This window comes from Balaenoptera musculus, chromosome 9, assembly GCF_009873245.2.
Source record: "Balaenoptera musculus isolate JJ_BM4_2016_0621 chromosome 9, mBalMus1.pri.v3, whole genome shotgun sequence".
Lineage (NCBI taxonomy): Eukaryota > Metazoa > Chordata > Mammalia > Artiodactyla > Balaenopteridae > Balaenoptera > Balaenoptera musculus.
The window spans coordinates 18,722,388-18,743,631 of NC_045793.1; the positions used below are offsets into that span (position 1 = coordinate 18,722,388).

Sequence of the window (21,244 nt, forward strand, 5' to 3'; positions counted from 1 at the left end):
ACCTAAGGAAGTGTCCATTAACAGATGAATGGATAAAGACGACGTGTATGTATGTGTGTGTGTGTGTGTGTGTGTGTGTGTGTATACACACATATATATACACACACACACACACACACACACACACACAATGGAATACTCCTCAGCCAAAAAAAAGAATGAAATTTTGCCATTTGCAGCAACATGGATGGACTTGAAGGGTATTATGATAAGTGAAATAAGTCAGAAAGAGAAAAACAAATACTGAATGATATCACTTATATGTGAAATCTAAAAAATACAACCAACTAGTGAATATAACAAAAAAGAAGCAGACTCACAGATATAGAGAACAAACTAGTGGTTACCAGTGGGAAGAGGGAAGGTGGGGAGGGGCAATACAGGGGTGGGGAATTAAGAGGTACAAACTATTATGTATAAAATAAGCTACAAGGATAATTGTACAACATGGGGAATACAGCCAATATTTTATAATAACTATAAATGGAGTGTAACATTTAAAAATTGTGGCTCTCCCCTTCAGTTCAAACTGGTAGTTTTCCTGCTGGGGTGGCTGATTAGTTCCATGGTTCATACCCACACTCATCTCCTTATCAAATGGCTGGTCCTCCACACACTTACTGTTCTATTCTGAACACACATTCTCAATCTTTGGATTATGGATGGGCTGAGAATTTTCCAGACTTCAATGTTCTGGGTCCTTTTTGCTTAACAATTCCTTCTTCAGTTCATTTATGTCTTCTTGCATTTAACTGTATGCAGTCAGGAGGAACCAAGCCACTCCTTCAACACTTTGCTTAGATATCTCCTCAGCTAAATATACAATTTTGTCACTCACAAGTTCTACCTTGCACAAAACACTAGAACACAAACACAATTCAGTCAAGTTCTTTACCATTTTATAGCAAGGACTGCATTTTGTCCATTGTCCAGTAACATGTTCTTTGTTTCTGAGACCTTATCTGTACATGATTACTTATGTATTGTCTAAAAAGATGGAAACTCACTCTCCTGCTCTCTTCCTTTCTTTCTGAGCTCTCTCCACAATCACCTGCAGACGTCCTTTCATGGCAATATCAGCATTTTCTAACATGTACCAATAGAGTATTGTCTTAGCTTGTCTTAGTCACCTCCTAACACCGTCACATTGGAGGTCAGGGTTGGGGCGGGGGCACAAACATTCAGTACTAATACCACCTAAAGTCCCTAATCCTCCTGCTCTTATCTCCTCCTCGGGCACTTCTGATCATCTAACACATCATATATTTTACTTACCAACTAGAATATAAGTTACAGAGGGAGGGATTTTTGTCTTGTTTTGTTCACTGCTCTATTCCCAAGCACATAGTTGGAGCTCAGTACGTAGTTGTTAAGTAAATAAATGAATGAATGAATGAATGAATATAGGACTAGCAGTCAGGTGATGTATGTCATGCTACCAACTCTCATTAACAAGCGGTGTGGCTTTTGAAACGTAATTTAATCTCTCTGGATCTTAACTGTTCTCATCAATAAGCAGGAGTATTAAAAAACCCTAAGGTTAGGGCTTTCCTGGTAGTGCAGTGGTTGAGAGTCTGCCTGCTAATGCAGGGGACACGGGTTCGAGCCCTGGTCTGGGAGGATCCCGCATGCCACGGAGCAGCTGGGCCCGTGAGCCACAACTACTGAGCCTGCGCGTCTGGAGCCTGTGCTCCGCAACAAGAGAGGCCATGATAGTGAGAGGCCCGCGCACCGCGATGAAGAGTGGCCCCCGCTTGCCGCAGCTAGAGGAAGCCCTCGCACAGAAACGAAGACCCAACACAGCCAAACAAATAAATAAATAATAATTAAAGGTGCTAATAATTAAAAAAAAAACAAAAAAACCCTAAGGTTAGAAAATTCTATGATTTAAGGATATGGTACATAGTAAGAAAATAACAATTATGATATACAATAATTATACAACTGCAAACTTTTTTTTGCCTGATTGTTAGTCATAATAAGAAGAGTACCTATTTGGCATATCCATATCATAGGCAGAAATTTTCATTCGTACCTGAGAACTTAACTTGAGAAGATCAGTCTGAGAGTCATTGGATTCTGAACTGTCAGAGCCATGGCTACTACAAAAAATAATAAATTACTTCAATTTACAGAATGTTTTGGTGGTATTTTAAGATTTCAACTGTTACTTTTACTTTATTATCTTATTGGAATGGTAGAAATAGTTCTAATTATAAGAAGAATGTTTACAAAGGTAGTATAGATGTTTGGTAGTTCTAAGCATTATAAGAGTATTAGAAGAATGATGACTGAAATTGATTGGAACACGTCAAATATAAACAAATCTATGAGTTCAAAATGATACTCTCTATCTGCAAACAATACAGGGGCACTAACTCAAAGTCTGAAAATTTATAAATAAAGGGGAAGAATCAAACATTTGTTCTGCTTTTCCTATAGGAACTGCACTAAAGTTAGCACCTTCCTTCTTCCAATAACATTCCCTTGGCATTAAATTTTGCACTTATTATTCACTAACTTAGATTATTTATATGGTATCTCTATAAGTGTGTCAGTTCTCTGTGGGTAATGACAGCATTAAAAACAATTTGAATATGTCTTTCATATACAGTACATAGTGGGTGCTCAATTAATATCATCTGAACAAATGAATAAATGAAGTCTTGATGAGGTCTGGCTAAAGTAATGTGCATGGGAAAAATTTTCCTCCACCTATAGCCAGGATTTTCAGTACAGACTGAAAATTATATCCTCATATTATTATAAAGAGAATAGTGTAAGTAGAACAGCACAGCAAATTACATTACTACCACCATCTTGACTTACCTAGACTCTAGATCCAATGTAATTTCTTTCAGAGAAGTATCTGAATCATCAAGGACTTTTTCCAAGTTTATGTTTTTCCATTTCTTCTAATTCTTTCAGGCACTGATAATACTAGGGGAAAATGATAGATGAGTTAATTATAAAATAACTATTTCCTAATTAAACTGAATATTTATAGATACCTGGAACATCAAGTACAAAGAACACTGAACACTGTTAGGATATTAAAAGGAACAAACTGCTGTAGGCCCATAGGCAGGTTATGTTATCTGAGAGACTGGAGTCTGATGTATCATCAAATGGACTTTACTTACCTTGGTTCGGTTTGGATCACAGTTGTCCAAGAGAGAATCACAAAAATGATATCCCATCGACTCCAAGTCTTTTGTGTTGAAATGAGTGCCTCTTTTATTACCTAAAACATCAATAAGTTTAGCCACCTTTGAGGGTGACTTAAACATTTTTTCTTAGCAGGTAGGCCTAAGTTGCACAACAAAGTGTAAACAAAACATCTGATACGATTCCATGTTCTGTCCTTTGGATTTTCTACACTGGGACAGGTCATTTAACAGCTTATTGCTTTCCCTTGTTCCCCCTCCACCACCTGGACCAAAGGTGACTTAATACAGATTAGTCTATTGCAAAGCAGAAGAAAATTCAGTAAGAAAGTTATGGAATACTTGGTTACCAGTTATAAGCACCCTAGTTATCACTTAAGCCCAAAACAAGCAATTAAAGATTAGTTCATGAAACAACCAATTAGGTATTCTATGTATGTGCTAAAACTTCCTTTTCTAAACAAAGGAAAATGATGATAGAGATATATAATGGGAGTCTGTTTATCCTATTTATAGAATTGATTAGATATCAGTATGTATCTAAGTAGGAAGAAAGTGCTCACTATCCAGTTGCCTACACTATTAATCTTACATTAAAAACGTTTCTTTGGTTTAAAGCTCCGACAGTCATGAATGAGGACACTTGATCTTACCCAGAGTGGATCCACAAAAAGTGGCCTCCATGGTAGAGCTGTTCCTGATTCCCATTTTCCACATTACCACCCTTCCTATTCCCTCTTTGCTCTTCTGAATATTAAACTTGCAAGCTGAGAATGAAAACTGAAAAGACGCAAATAAAAATGAGACCCATTGCTTTTCTAATCACAATGTCTTTCATAAAAAGTAAGGTTGGAAATGAAAAAGTAGTTTTGCAAAAGCAATAATTCTCTCTAAAGCTTCGGGAGCTTTTATATCCTGACCAATGAAAATAACTCATTTTAAGGATGACATATTTACATTTCTGAGAATTATAGACTTAAATTCTGAAATAAATTTTATTTTTTATCTATATATAACATATGCATTCAAAACCAGCTGATGAATTCTTGATAGTGTTGACTTTAAAAGCTATAGGAAGGAGCCTAAACATGTTTAGCAATGAAGATCAGTGTTGTAGATTTTCAGAATCGAATAAAGATGCTTTATCATCACATGAAAGATAATCTGAAAGTCGCCCTGAAGGACTGTTATAACATCAGTATCTACAATGAGTTTTTGTAATTTAATTACAATTTAAAAAATTTACTTTGTGTTCCATTCTGTGAATTTTAACACATGTATAGGTTTGTGTAAACACTACCACAAATCAGGATATAGGACAATTCCATCACCTCTTAAAAACTCCCCTGTGCCATCCCTTTGCAGTCACAAGTATTTCACTTATTTTGGAGCGATGGTAAATGATATTCTTTTAAATTTTGGTTTCCAGTTGTTCACTGTGAGTATATAGAACTGCAGTTGGTTTTTGTGGGTCGACCTTGTATCCTATGACACTGCTAAACTCACTTATTAGTTCTAGGAGTTTTTGTGGATTGCATGGGTTTTCTATGAACACAATCACGCCTGCCTTTCCAATCTGTCTGCCTTTTCTTTCTTTTTCTTCCCTTATTGCACTTGTTAGAACCTCCAGTATAAGGCTGAATTAAAGGGGTAAAAGTGGATATCCTTGCCTTGTTCCTGATCTCAGGAGGAAAACAATCAGTCTTTTATCATTAAGTATGGTGGTAGGATATTGGGCATTTTTTTTCATATCTCAAATTACTGGTCATTAAACATTTCACACAGTTGCTTTCTTATGGTCAACTGTATAAACCAATCAGAATAACTAAATAAAAAAGCAGTTTACTGACTAATATTATCCATTTTGCTGTCTTGCATGGGCAACATGTAGTAAAGGAAAAGTCAAAATATTAAAGGTACTTACTTTATCTGGACAATTTTTGCTCAGCCTAAGTGGAAAGATTCGTTGCTGTTAGTATAATGCTTTACATCTATCACTATCATCACAGCCATACATGAAGATGTTCTCTTTCTTACTATGGCCATGAAGGTCACAATACAAAATAACCTCTCATTTCTCCATCAATCTACCAAGAAGAAAAAGAACAAGTTACTACATTTTACCTCTGCATTTTTCTTCTATGGCTGTAATTATGGATTAACAAGTCTAATATCCAAATAAATAGAATTTCTTATATCCTAGTTTTCAATTTCTTTTCTTAGCTCTTATGATTATTAACATATAATTTTTTAAACACCTACAGTAAGTTCCTATTAATTGTATATAAAATATGAATGTTTTAGCCTTCCACTATAAGGACAAAATTTACCTTACTCCCAAGACTTTCTCCAAGAGGAGATCTCTGCTCTTTTGATTGTTTTTTTTGTTGTACACAGAAAACAGCTCACTCTTATCTTTGCCTTTTAGCTCTCACATAGATTCTTTCTGACTGAAGTATCCTCTTTCTTCATCTTTGTAAATGCAAATACTACCCCTTATCCCTCAACACCAACCTCATGTCTCACTTCCTGACTAGTCAAGCCCACAGACTTTTCTTTTTTTGAACTCCTGTGGCACTTAATGTTGGTACCATTTACTTGGCACTTGCCTTGGTAAATTTTTATATTTTTGATATTTAATCTTGTTATGGATAGGGAATGCTTCAAAACATCTAAAACAGTGCTATGCACACAAGTACCAAAATATGTGATAAAAATTGAGTGCCTGATGACTTAGTGCTGAAGCCAATTAATATTTAACCTTTGAGTAATGTGGTGAGTAAATATCATTTTGAGAAAAACAGTACCAAAGTTTGAATTGATTGTTTTTCTGGTAAATTTCTAATAAATAATTTAAATCATTTCTCAAGAGCACAATTCTTAGCTTGCATAATTTAGGCATTCAATGAATATTAAAGTAATAAAAAATAAGTCCCCCAAACTGGCTGATGAAAATAACCAGTAGAGAGGCTTTCAAAAGGTGAAAAAGTGGTGGTGTTAAGGTGGTAGGATTACTGGCATTTTTGCCTTTATTTTCATATCATATTTCCAAACTTCATATAGCATTATTATATTACTTAAATAACTGAAATTACATATACTGTTTGTTATATCTGGAAGAATAAATACCAAATGTTAACAATTTATAGTAACATGAAATGTATTACTTTTATAACAAAATATTAAATCCTAAAATCGAAATATTCAAAGTGTAGCTTCTCTCCAAAACAATACTTCTTTAAACTATAGTGAAATCCCAAGCTGAAGTCTGTTACATGTATTAATTTATTGCCCTTTTTCATTTGATGACCAATAAATTCTAACTGATAACATAAAATTGACATAAAGTCACCAAATGATCATTACAAGTTTTTAGGAAAAGGACTAGATTATAAAGTAAGACTATCAAGTTAGCTCCTTAAATGAGATATGCTGTACATTTTTAAACCATTTCCCCAGTTTTAATGAACATTTGGTTTCTTATAAGTGAGTCAAAAGAAACCTCTAAGTAATTAAATCCCAAAGAAATGTTACTACTTTTGAAGTCAAACAGCATAATAGGGTCTCTCATCTTACACTAATTTAAATCACTTTAGAAACAGTTGGGATTTTTTTCTTAGCCACAGTTAAGATATTCTAAGTATTTTACACTAAGTATCCTATATTAAAATCTACTCTCTATTATTCTCAAATACTTTAAATATATTTAATCTTAGACATACTTACAGCCTCTCACCTTTCCACACGTATGTGACTGAATTTTATTCCATTTATCTGCCTATGATTAATTAATTGCATTAAAGTAGTTCTCTTTCTTGGAAGTCTTTCTGAAACTTATTGAATAGATTCCTGCCTTAACCTTCTTATGAGGCAATTTAAGAAGAACAAAGACATATAAAATATCTTCCATAGAGACAAGCCAAAGGGCCTTGGCCTGTAATCCATCTTGTGTTGGGCCAGCCACCCTTAATGTCAAAGAGCATTAAGTAGACATTATAAATACTCTAATGGGCATCCCATCACCTCCCTTTCTATTAAAAAATAAATAAACTTTAAATTTTGGAATAACTTTAGATTTACACAAAACTGGCAAAATAGTAGAGAGAGTTCCCATATATCTACCCCTCATCCAGTTTCCCCTAATGTTAACGTATTACATAACCACAGCACATTGTCAAAAACTAAGGAACCAATGTTGGCACATTACTATTAAACTCCCAACCTTATTTGGATTTCACTAGTTTTCCCAATAATGTCCTTTTTCTGCCCCAGAATCCAATCTAGGATACCACATTGCATTTACTCAGCTCTCTTTTCATTGTGTGCCATCCCCAGGAAAATAAGTAAGTTATGGGTTACTCTTTATGACTTAAATATTTCCCAAATAACTTCAGAGAATCCTGAAGTCCACATTTGTGAGGGGTATAAAACACGAGTTTTTACTCCTTTTTGTGGGGATCTGCACTTCACTCCCCATGTGTCTATAAAGATAAAAGGATTAACATGAAAGCTGAGGCTGAACTAAGATAACTAGAGCCATGCTGGGTGCTCCTGAAGCCTGTCAGCTCCTCTGAGGGACTGGAGGTATCTTTGAGGTCCTCCTCGAAACAGGGCTCTTATGCTTGTACTAGGGGCCCTGATGACAGAGCTGGATGAAGATATAAACACTCTCTATAATAGTACTTATTATTGTAACATTTGAACAATCCTAAATAGTTTACGAAGAGTTATTACATCTATATCTAATTCATTAACTTTTTTTCTTTCTACATTTGTGGAAACACTGAATACATTTAGAGCTTCCAATGTTCCAGTAATATTGGGCACTTTGTTCTGGGCACTTTAGTAGTAATATTCTCATTTAATCCTCCTGTCTGTGAGGTAAGCATTATTATTCCCACTTTATAGATGAGAAAACTGAGGTTTGGGTTTGTTTTTAAATTGCTCAAGATCACACACTTAGCAAATGATATAGCAGGGATTCCAATCTGATATGTTTTCACTCTAGTCTCCACATTCTTAACCAAAAAGGTTAAGAGGATTTGGGTGTTCTTTGACTCCAATAAATCTTTCTACTCTAGCAGTGCCTATTCCTGATTGTTATTACTTGAATCTATTAAAGAATTCACCCAGTAATTCAACAAGGCTTTAAATACTATGTGCATTTTACTGTTCTGATTCTTTAGAAAATTTAAAGCTGTTCATTTTTTCCAGGGGCAAATAAGACTATTCATGAAAGTTTAAATAAATATGTAACCTGTCATCAAAAGACTCATCATAGAGCAATGTATGGTCAACATAGTGCCAGAAGGCTCTGTAGATGTAATTAATTTTCACATATAAGGGATTCAAGGATCCCAAAATAAACATCAGTACTACCATTAACTTTAGGAAGAAACCAAATTTTAGGATAGGCAAATTTAACTATACATTTTCACTAAGCCATTAAAATGTTCTAGAATCTATTTCATTATTTAAAAGAAAGCTAGTGAATGTAGTGGCATAATGCCAGAAAGGTACAGAAGCAGACTTGGGAAGAATGAGGGAAAAAACTAAGTAGCTATAGTTAAACTATCTTAAGAAAACCTAGAGTAAAATGAGTGGGATTGTGGGAGCGAAATTCTTACTACCAAGTTTACTAAATAAGCAGAGGGTAATTTGATGCTTATTTTACCTACAGATCATGTTCCGGGTATACCAAACCGAAGGAAATGATTCCTTCAGGAGAGATGTATAGTTACAGTTTAAATCCCATCCAGCTAAGGAACACCGATAGTTTCCCACAATCACACCATCCGGATTCAGCATGGGTACCACCTTGAAGATGAAAGTGTCCCGGAGCAACTTTGCATCACTTGAGTCTCCTAAAATATAATCAAGGAAGCCCTTCATGATTCAAGAGCTGTTGGTTTCTCCTGGATGTACCCCTGCAGTCAAAATCATGGCCTTTCGCTTTCTTGACTCACTGTTCTTCAAGGGGGTAGTAATCGTTAAAACATACACCATGTTCCTAGTAATTGTGTGGCACAAGACATGTATTTTACAAAGCTTTGACTGTACTGGGTCATTATTGATGCTAGAAAGGTATTCTTGCAGGTTTGTGTAAGTGTATGGATAGCAGTGAGCAAAGTAGCAGGTATCTTTATTGTGTGGAAATTGAAATGTCCATGTAAGAGAGAAATAATGGCGCCCATCTTGCCCCTGGTTGTTTCTATAATACTTCATTTGGTCTCCTATTCTCTGCCAGCCAATATTATGAGCATTGGCCTCGTTTTCAGAATAAAACAGTGGGTGCATACCCCGATTATAAAGACTAGCAGGCTTGGTGAAATTGATAATAGTGAATCTGTAGACTATTCCTGCTTGGGTATTAGTGACTTGGAAATAGTACCACTGGGTGTGTTTATTTGTGAACAGGTCAGGGCGCACAGTCAGCTGGTATTCATATTATGCCCTAAGACACAAAAAAAGGAAGGGGAAAAAAAGCACATAAAAATGTAAAAATGACATTCAATTTTAAATTAAATAATAAAAGTAATAATAAATATACAAATAATAAATTACCTATTCACAGAAAGCTTTTTATTTGGGAAACAACATTTATTTAGGCAATGTCCAATAAGCAAGTAATTGCAAAAAATCAGTTTTGAAGTTTTTTCTTTTATTGGATGCGAAACTGCTTCTATGCTCATTCTAAAGCCTTTTTATTCCTTTGTAATTCGAGAGAGCACATAAAAAAATGGGCATTTGACAAAAATTATATATGTCAACCCAGTTATGTTTCCTATAAAAGAAGTGATTAAAGAGTTCTTAAGTTTTTAAGAATTAAAGTCCCATGTTTCTTTTTTTTACATCAGACATATATTTCTGTTTTATATTAGATTCTAACTCTAGGAATCTGAAATACCTATCACTAAGAAAGGTTAAAAACATATATAAATTACTATGAGCATATGGATTACAAAACTGTAAACTCTTTGAGAGGACAGGAACTGTATTTCATAACTATTTGCATCCCCCATACTTAGTCATTGAAGATACTTAAATCAAGGCAAAAATAATTTCATTAGTATATTACTTATATATCTAACAATTTTACCTGGTTAGTTGACTTTTTTTACCAGGTACTTCCTATTCTATCTGCATTATGCACTTATTGTGTGTGTATATGTGTTTATGTGTGTAGTTATCAACAGTGAACTAGGAATTGATGAAATGAATGTTGTAAAACCATGAGAGCCACTGAATCTAGGTGACGGGTATATGACAGTTAATGTAGAACTGTATTATGCTCTGTACTTAAGTGTATGTTTAAAATTTTTCATAAAAAAATTTTTAAAAAAGAATATCCTTGGATTGCAGGCATGTTCCCAAGCACGTTTTATAGAACACTCATCTGAAGAACTACTCCATTAAAAAGTTTGAGAAGCAGTGTGTGTGTGTGTGTGTGTGTGTATGTGTGTGTGACAATTCATATTGGCATACTGAAAATGTACATTACAGAAACCTGTTTAACTTTAATTCATAGTTCTCAAAATTGTTTGAATCCAGAACCTTCCATACCTACCCCCTTACAGTAATCTCTAAGTAGCATCTATACTTCAAGGAATTATAGTTCAGTAAAGGATACTAAAACTAATGTATCTAATACAGGAAATAATAAATAGTTGACAGTCTAGCTCCTCAAATAAAAATAATTAAAACCTACACTTTGATTTTGCGGCGGACGACATGGCGGCCTCCACGCTCAGCGCTCTGCTGCGGACAGTCTGGCAGGTGGTTCCTTCATCAGCTTCAGGCCAAGTTTGAAGTTACTATGTAGATTGGAAAATGCTGTGTGATGTGAAGAGAAGAAAAATGGCCTATGAGTATGCAGATGAGAGGCTTTGGATCAATTCTCTCAGGAAGAATACCATTCTGCCAAAAGACCTTCAGGAAGTGGCTGATGAAGAAATTGCTGCCCTTCCCCGGGATAGCTGTCCCGTTAGAATCAGAAATCGGTGTGTTATGACATCCCGTCCACGAGGTGTAAAGCGGCGCTGGAGGCTTAGTTGTATCGTCTTCCGTCACTTAGCCAACCATGGGCAACTGTCTGGGGTGCAGCGAGCAATGTGGTAATAATCAGCTCCAGAACCTACTGAGCTTACAGGAAAACCAGTTCTGGCAAGAAGAGACTTCTCTAATAGACAAAAACCTAGTTTTTATGGGGGTCCAGAATAAAGGTCTTCTCTACCTGATGCTGTCTATAGTTAAATTACTTTTAAATTTCAAATGAAAAAATCTGGAAGTTTCATTCTGTCAGTGAATTATCTTTTCTCTTGGACTTAATAAATTACTGTTCCCAAGCATAGTGTGAAGAGCAGAGTAATAAAAAATACTTCTGTGGAAAAAAAAAAACAAAAAACCTACACTTTGACTACCTTCTGTAGATTACCACTCTCAAACCTTGCTTCAAACATCAAAGTATCATCACAGTTATTCACAGGCTGCTTCAAGGGTGTTCGGTTGCCCCCAACTTGGGAATACACAAAACAAGGCTCTTTGTAGGCTGTTGAGAAACCATAAACATATCAAGCCGTAGCTAAAGTATATAGGCTATTCTGCATAGAGTTTGGAACCACAGTATAACTGAAGTGTCACTAAGGATTATAAATTTTAACATAATTTGACACTAGCATATAGGTTTATGTTGAAATAAGAAAGTCTAAGTATTTAGACTAGAAAAGCAATGCCTGAAATAAATTCATATATTTCTCACAGTAAAAATACTTACTCTACTTCTGGTTATAATGAAGTAATTGGTCCTGAAGTCATCTTTTCACTGTAAATGACTATAAAACTGGACAAAAAATATGAATTAACTGTTTTCATGCATTTGGACAACACAAAGACCAGAATTACATTTGGTTCTTGAAAGAAGGTAAATACATGAAATAAGCCCATGTTTAATTCTTGTTTTCTTCCTGGGGGTACTTTTTACCTCTTAGGAAGATGGCACTTAAGGATAGCATAACAGTCATGTTGAGCTGAGGAGGCGAGATTGTTGCCTGGGGCTGCTGAAATTGGTACCCTGGGTACCAGCGAGAAGAACGCGACGTAGAGGGAGGGCTTCAATAGTCTACATGGTGGTTCCCCAGTCCTTGGCTGAAGGCTTGGCTCTACAAGCACAGGATAAGACTAAGGAAGATAAGACAGAGTGCTACTGTGGGACTGAGATACCAGAGGTTAAACATTCTAGGATATATTGAAATTCCAACCTATCCAGAATACTAAGACTTCACTGAGCACCTCAGGCATTCAATCGTGACTCTAGAAAGGTTGTATATTAGGCATAAGAACCACATTCAGGAGTAAGGGCCACGACCTAGGACTAAGGACAAAATGAAAACAGACGTGTTTTTATAAAAAAAATAAACCAATCCCAAAGGAAGCAAAATGATTTGCCAGCAATTTAGCTGCCTACCAGAAAAAAATTCAACGTACTTTTTAAAAACATAATACAAACTCCTACAACATATCTTTCACAATTTCCCACAAATGATAAAAAAAAATTATGATGCGCACAGAGAAGAAGGAAATGTGATCCAATAAATATTTAACAGACCCCAAGATAACTCAGATGGTACGATTAACAGAGAAGGAATTTGAATATATGTTAAAATACTTAAAGGAAAAGATAGAGATAGTGAATAGATCAAATAATCTAAAAAAAAAAAGAAACTATAAAAAGAATGAAATGAAAATTCTAGAAATAAAAAGTACAATAACGGAAATGAAAGATTTACCAGATGGGCTTAAGAGAAACTGAATATTGCAAAGGAAAGACTCAGTGAACTTAAAAACAAACGAATACAATTATCCAAACCCAAGGCCAGAGGAGAAAAAAAGAACAAAGACCCAGTGACATGTGGGAGATAGCTAGAAATCTACCATATGGAATTGGAGTTGGAATTCCAAAGACAGAAGAGAAAGAATATTATGGAGAAAATATGTGAAGAAATAATGGCTGAAAATTTCTCAAATTTGGAAAAAAAAGAACCCTATTAAATTATGGATCCAAGAGGTTCAGCAAACTCCAAGCAGGATAAATATAAAGATAACCAAATCTAGGCAGGTCACAGTCAAATTGCTGCAAACAGCCAAACAGAAAAAGACACATCACATATAAGGAACAATGATATAAATTATGGCTGACTTTTTACTAAAGAGAACAGATGTCATGAGACAATAGAACAATATCTTTAAAGAAAGAAAAATATTTAAAAGAAAAAAATGTGAACCCAGAATACTATATACTCAGTTGTTTGGGGACTTCCTTCTCCTACAGCTACAGGTTTGGAAACCACTCTGTTCTCTTACCCCTTCAGGCCTAGGAGAAATAATGGTTCTGCTCTATTGACAATTCTATGTTGCTTCACCATCCCTTATTAGTCTCCCTTAATTCTGTCCACGCTTTTGTAAGTTATCCTTTCATTAAAGTTTCTTAAATTACTCTATGTATGCCATCCACTTCCTGACAAGACCTTGACCGACTCACCTCAACTACTTAGATCTCATTTATGTGTGAAAGTTATGAGGTACGTTAGCTGTGTAAATATTTGAAATCAAATATAAAAAATCAGAGGTGCTTTTCTCACCCCAGTTGCTTAAAAATGCATGAGTATATGATTTCTGTAATTGCTTACTGTATAAGAAGGAATCCCTGTGAATTTCTCTGTTTTGCCAGCTCTTTAAATAAAATACATTTGCTTCCTGGAAGTCATCTTTAATATATAGTCTAAGATATTGGGTTGGCCAAAAAGTTCATTCCGGTTTTTCCATAAGATGTGACAGTGAAACTGTACAGGAGTCCCATACTTCCTTACGTTGGTGCTTCAGGGGCAGCACAGTTTAGAATATAGGTTGAGACTTCTACGTTTGATTATTAGCATACTCTATCATGAAGCAGAGATTCTGCATTACCAGAGCTCTCAAGGTGCAATTATTAATCCTGAGTGTTAAGAACACTTTCCTGAGATGTAATCTTAGATGTTATTTGCAATGTGGGATATTTTCCTCTTTTCAAGAATGCAGTCCCAAGAAATGCATCAAACTGGCATAATATGAAAATAAACCATCTGAAAGACTGCATGAACATGACCTATAGATGGAAAGGGAATGATAGTTGCAGAGCACACCGCTGGATTTATCTTTGAAAACTGATGCAAAGTTTAATTCCATCTCAATAAGACTCTTCATTCTCATGGTCAACATGATGCTTTATCTTAAAGCAAGTTTGCATAAGCTGCAATATGCACCTTCAAGAACATAATTAGCACTGAATCAACATTTGGATTAATATGTAACCAGACATGTTTGTGGAGTCAGGGACTTCCTGGTAATTTGCAATTTCCACTATAAAAGCAGAACAAATATAACTAAGAGATTAGCCCAGGTACCAAGTTATTTTTTATAGCCACATGTCTCATTATGTACCCACCATCTTCAGCTAGGTGAACCACAGGATCTTCCTTGGAGCTTGCATAAAGGGTTTCTATATCCAGGCCTGTTGGGATGTACATTTGCTCAGTATTAGAAGGGGTCCAATCTGGAGAAAAAGAGAAAACAGAGGGACCTTCAAGATGGCGGAGGAGTAAGACGTGGAGATCACCTTCCTCCCCACAAATAAATCTACATGTGGAACAACTCCTACAGAACACCTACGGAACGCTGGCAGAAGACCTCAGACTTCCCAAAAGGCAAGAAACTCCCCATGTACCTGGGTAGGGCAAAAGAAAAAAGAAAAAACAGAGACAAAAAATAGGGACGGGACCTGCACCTCTGGGAGGGAGCTGTGAAGGAGGAAAGGTTTCCACACACTAAGAAGCCCCTTCACTGGCGGAGACAGGGGGTGGCGGGGGGGAAGCTTCAGAGCCACGGAGGAGAGCGCAGCAACAGGGGTGCGGAGGGCAAAGTGGAGAGATTCCCGCACAGAGGATCGGTGCCAACCACCACTCACCAGCCCGAGAGGCTTGTCTGCTCACCTGCCAGGGCGGGTGGGGGCTTGGAGCTGAGGCTCCAGCTTTGGAGGTCAGACCCCAGGGAGAGGACTGGGGTTGGCTGCATGAACACAGCCTGAAGGGGGCTAGTGCACCACAGCTAGATGGGAGGGAGCCCGGGAAAAACTCTGGACCTGCCTAAGAGGCAAGAGACCCTTGTTTCGGGGTGCACGAGGAAAGGGGATCCAGAGCACTGCCTAAACGAGCTCCAGAGACGGGTGTGAGCCACGGCTATCAGCGCGGACCCCAGAGACGGGCATGAGACGCTAAGGCTGCTGCTGCCGCCACCAAGAAGCCCGTGTGCGAGCACAGGTCACTATCCACACCTCCCCTCCGGGGAGCCTGTGCAGCCCGCCACTGCCAGGGTCCCGTGATCCAGGGACAACTTCCCCGGGAGAACACACGGCGCACCTCAGGCTCTTAAAACGTCATGCTGGCCTCTGCCGCCGCAGGCTCGCCCCATATTCCATACCCTCCCTGCCCCCTGGCCTGAGTGAGCCAGAGGCCCCTAATCAGCTGCTACTTAAACCCCGTCCTGTCTGAGTGGGAACAGGCGCCCTCAGGCCACCTACACGCAGAGGTGGATCCAAATCCAAAGCTGAACCCCAGGAGCTGTGCGAACAAAGAAGAGAAAGGGAAATTTCTCCCAGCAGCCTCAGGAGCAGCGGATTAAATCTCCACAATCAACTTGATGTAACCTGCATCTATGGAGTACCTGAATAGACAACAAATCATCCCAAATTGAGGAGGTGCACTTTGGGAGCAACGATATATATATTTTTTCCCTTTTTCTCTTTTTCTGAGTGTGTATGTGTATGCTTCTGTGTGTGATGTTGTCTGTATAGCTTTGCTTTTACCATTTGTTCTAGGGTTCTGTCTGTCCATTTTCTTTTTTTTAGTACAGTTTTTAGCACTTGTTATCATTGGTGGATTTGTGTTTTGGTTTGGTTACTCTCTTCTTTCTTTTTTTATTACTTAACAGAAATTTTTTTTCATAATTATTTTTTATTTTAATAACTATTTTATTTTATTTCATTTTTTATCTTCTTCTTTCTTTCTTTTCTCCCTTTTATTCTGAGCCGTGTGGATGACAGGCTCTCAGTGCTCCAGCCAGGTGTCAGGGCTGTACCTCTGAGGTGGGAGAGTCAAGTTCAGGACACTGGTCCACAAGAGACCTCCCAGCTCCACGTAATATCAAACAGCGAAAATCTCCCAGAGAACTCCATCTCAACACCAAGACCCAGCTCCAGTCAATGACCAGCAAGCTACAGTGCTGGACACCCTATACCAAACAACTAGCAAGACAGGAACACAACACCATCCATTAGCAGAGAGGCTGCCTAAAATCATAATAAGGCCACAGACACCCCAAAACACACCACCAGACGTGGACCTGCCCACCAGAAAGACAAGATCCAGCCTCATCCACCAGAACACAGGCACTAGTCCTGTCCACCAGGAAGCCTACACAACCCACTGAACCAACCTTACCCACTGGGGGCAGAACCAAAAACAACGGGAAATACGAACCTGCAGCCTGAGAAAAGGAGACCCCAAACACAGTAACTTAAGCAAAACAAGAAGACAGAGAAACACACAGCAGATGAAGGAGCAAGACAAAAACTGACCAGAACTAACAAATGAAGAGGAAATAGGCAATCTACCTGAAAAAGAATTCAGCATAATGATAGTAAATATGATCCAAAATCTTGGAAATAGAATGGAGAAAATAAAAGTTTAACAAGGACCCAAAAGAACTAAAGAGCAAACAAACGATGAACAACACTATAAATGAAATTAAAAATTCTCTAGAAGGAATCAATAGCAGAATAACTGAGGCAGAAGAATGGATAAGTGACCTGGAAGATAAAATAGTGGAAATAACTACCGCAGAACAAAACAAAGAAAAAAGAATGAAAAGAATTGAGGACAGTCTCAGAGACCTCTGGGACAACATTAAACACACCAACATTTAAATTATAGGCGTCCCAGAAGAAGAAGAGAAAAAAAGGGGCTCAAAAAATATTTGAAGAGATTATAGTTGAAAACTTCCCTAATATGGGGAAGGAAATAGTCAATCAAGTCCAGGAAGTGCAGAGAGTCCCATACAGGATAAATCCAAGGAGAAACATGCCAAGACCCATATTAATCAAACTTTCAAAAACTAAATACAAAAAAAAATATTAAAAGCAGCAAGCGAAAAGCAAGAAATAACATACAAGGGAATCCCCATAAGGTTAACAACTGATCTTTCAGCAGACACTCTGCAAGCCAGAAGGGAGCGGCAGGACATATTTAAAGTGATGAAAGGGAAAAACCTACAACCAAGATTACTCTACCCAGCAAGGATCTCATCCAGATTCAACGAAGAAATTAAAACCTTTACAGACAAGCAAAAGCTAAGAGAGTTCAGCACCACCAAACCAGCTTTACAACAAATGCTAAAGGAACTTCCCTAGGCAGGAAACACAAGAGAAGGAAAAGACCTACAATAACAAACCCAAAACAAATAAGAAAATGGTAATAGGAATATTATTATCGATAATTACCTTAAATGTAAATGGAATAAATGCTCCAACCAAAAGATATAGACTGGCTGAATGGATACAAAAAAAGACCCGTATATATGCTGTCTACAAGAGACCCACCTCAGACCTAGAGACACATACAGATTGAAAGTGAGGGGATGGAAAAAGATATTCCATGCAAATGGAAATCAAAAGAAAGCTGGAGTAGCAATTCTCATATCAAACAAAATAGACTTTAAAATAAAGGCTATTACAAGAGACAAAGAAGGACATTACATAATGATCAAGGGATCAATCCAACAAGAAGATATAACAATTGTAAATATTTATGCACCCCACATAGGAGCACCTCAATACATAAGGCAAACACTAACAGCCATAAAAGGGGAAATCAAGAGTAACACAATCATAGTGGGGGACTTTAACACCCCACTTTCACCAACAGACAGATCATCCAAAATGAAAATAAATAAGGAAACACAAGCTTTAAATGATACATGAAACAAGATGGACTTAATTGATATTTATAGGACATTCCATCCAAAAACAACAGAATACACATTCTTCTCAAGTGCTCATGGAACATTCTCCAGGATAGATTATATCTTGGGTAACAAATCAAGCCTTGGTAAATTTAAGAAAATTGAAATCGTATCAAATATCTTTTCTGACCACAACACTATAAGACTAGATAACAATTACAGGAAAAAATCTGTAAAAAATACAAACACATGGAGGCTAAACAATACACTACTTAATAACCAAGAGATCACTGAAGAAATCAAAGGGGAAATCAAAAAATACCTAGAAACAAATGACAATGAAAACACGATGACCCAAAACCTATGGGATGCAGCAAAAGCAGTTCTAAGAGGGAAGTTTATAGCAATACAATCCTACCTCAAGAAACAAGAAACATCTCAAATAAACAACCTAACCTTACACCTAAAGAATGAGAGAAGGAAGAACAAAACCACCCCAAAGTTAGTATAAGGAAAGAAATCATAAAGATCAGACCAAAAATAAATGAAAAAGAAATGAAGGAAACAACAGCAAAGATCAAGAAAACTAAAAGCTGGTTCTCTGAGAAGATAAACAAAATTGATAAACCATTAGCCAGACTCATCAAGAAAAAAAGGGAGAAGACTCAAATCAATAGAATTAGAAATGAAAAAGGAGAAGTAACAACTGACACTGCAGAAATACAAAGCATCATGAGAGATTACTACAAGCAACTATATGTCAATAAAATGGACAACCTGCAAAAATGGACAAATTCTTAGAAAAGCAGAACCTTCCAAGACTGAACCAGGAAGAAATAGAAAATATGAACAGACCAATCACAAGCACTGAAATTGGGACTGTGATTAAAAATCTTCCAACAAACAAAAACCCAGGACCAGATGGCTTCACAGGCGAATTCTATCAAACATTTAGAAAAGATCTAACACCTATCCTTCTCAAACTCTTCCAAAATATAGCAGAGGGAGGAACACTCCCAAACTCATTCTACGAGGCCACCATCACCCTGATACCAAAACCAGACAAAGATGTCACAAAGAAAGAAAACTACAGGCCAATATCACTGATGAACATAGATGCAAAAATCCTCAACAAAATACTAGCAAACAGAATCCAAGAGCACATTAAAAGGATCATACACCATGATCAAGTGGGGTTTATCCCAGGAATGCTAGGATTCTTCAATATACGCAAATCAATCAATGTGATACACCATATTAACAAACTGAAGGAGAAAAAACACATGATCATCTCAATAGATGCAGAGAAAGCTTTTGACAAAATTCAACACCCATTTATGGTAAAACACTCCAGAAAGTAGGCATAGAGGGAACTTTCCTCAACATAATAAAGGCCATATATGACAAACCCACAGCCAACACTGTCCTCAATGGTGATAAACTGAAACCGTTTCCACTACGATCAGGAAGAAGACAAGGTTGCCCACTCTCACCACTATTATTCAATATAGTTTTGGAAGTGTTAGCCACAGCAGTCAGAGAAGAAAAAGAAATAAAAGGAATCCAAATCTGAAAAGAAGAAGTAAAGCTGTCACTGTTTGCAGATGACATGATACTATACAGAGAATCCTAAATATGCCTCCAGAAAACTACTAGAGCTATCAATGAATTTGGGAAAGTAGCAGGATACAAAATTAATGCACAGAAATCTCTTGCATTCCTATACACTAATGATAAAAAATCTGAAAGTGGAGAAGATGGTGGAAGAGTAAGACGCGGAGATCACCTTCCTTCCCACAGATACAGTAGAAATACATCTACACGTGGAACTGCTCCTACAGAACACCACTGAACGGTGGCAGAAAACATCAGACCTCCCCAAAGGCAAGAAACTCCCCCCGTACTTGGGTAGGGCAAAAGAAAAAAGAAATAACAGAGACAAAAGAATAGGGACGGGACCTGCACCAGTGGGAGGGAGCCGTGAAGGAGGAAAGATTTCCACGCACTAGGAAGCCCCTTTGCGGGCAGAGACTGCGGGTGGCAGAGGGGGGAAGCTTCGGAGCCATGGAGGAGAGCGCAGCAACAGGGGTGCGGAGGGCAAAGTGGAGAGACTCCCGCACAGAGGCTCGGCGCCGGCCAGCACTCACCAGCCCGAGAGGCTTGTCTGATCACCTGCCGGGGCGGGCGGGGCTGGGAGCTGAGGCTCGGGCTTCGGTCGGTCGGATCGCAGGGAGAGGACTGGGGTTGGCGGCGTGAACACAGCCTGAAGGGGTTAGTGCACCACCGCTAGCCGGGAGGGAGTCCGGGAAAAAGTGTGCAGCTGCCGAAGAGGCAAGAGACTTTTTCTTCCCTCTTTGTTTCCTGGTGCGCGAGGAGAGGGGATTCAGAGCGCCGCCTAAATGAACTCCAGAGACGGGCGTGAGCCGCAGTGATCAGCACGGGCCCCAGAGACAGGCGTGAGACGCTAAGGCTGCTGCTGCCGCCACCAAAAAGCCTGTGTGCGAGCACAGGTTACTCTCCACACCGCCCCTCCCTGTAGCCTGTGCAGCCCGCCACTGCCAGGGTCCCGTGATCCGGGGACAACTTTCCCGGAAGAACGCACTGCGCGCCTCAGGCTGGTGCAACGTCACGCTGGCCTCTGCCGCCGCAGGCTCGCCCCGCCGCCTTTGTACCCCTCCCTCCCCCCGGCCTGAGTGAGCCAGAGCCCCCGAAGCAGGTGCTCCTTTAACCCCGTCCTGTCTGGGCGGGGAACAGACGCCCTCAGGCGATCTACACGCAGAGGCGGGTCCAAATCCAAAGCTGAACCCCGGGAGCTGTGCGAACAAAGAAGAGAAAGGGAAATCTCTCCCAGCAGCCTCAGAAGCAGTGGATTAAAACTCCACAAACAACTTGATGTGCGTGCATCTGCTGAATACCTGAATAGACAACGAATCATCCCAAATTCAGGAGGTGGACTTTGGGAGCAGGATATATTAATTTTTCTTTCCCCTTTTCCTTTTTTTGTGAGTGTATATATGTATGCTTCTGGG

General features: G+C 38.2%; 1 protein-coding gene and 1 pseudogene across 1 annotated transcript in view; one reads left to right on the top strand and one right to left on the bottom strand.

The window, feature by feature from the left end:
- The window catches only part of AGBL3 (ATP/GTP binding protein like 3), a 98,545-nt gene that overhangs the window by 53,887 nt on the left and 23,414 nt on the right, over positions 1-21,244 (bottom strand). The window contains 9 exon segments of the mRNA XM_036864084.1: positions 2,036-2,102; positions 2,830-2,898; positions 2,900-2,940; positions 3,144-3,244; positions 3,821-3,947; positions 5,092-5,254; positions 8,842-9,621; positions 11,577-11,715; positions 14,647-14,754. Coding sequence (XP_036719979.1) covers positions 2,036-2,102; positions 2,830-2,898; positions 2,900-2,940; positions 3,144-3,244; positions 3,821-3,947; positions 5,092-5,254; positions 8,842-9,621; positions 11,577-11,715; positions 14,647-14,754 — 1,595 coding nt within the window.
- Positions 10,899-11,404, top strand: LOC118901063 (annotated as a pseudogene).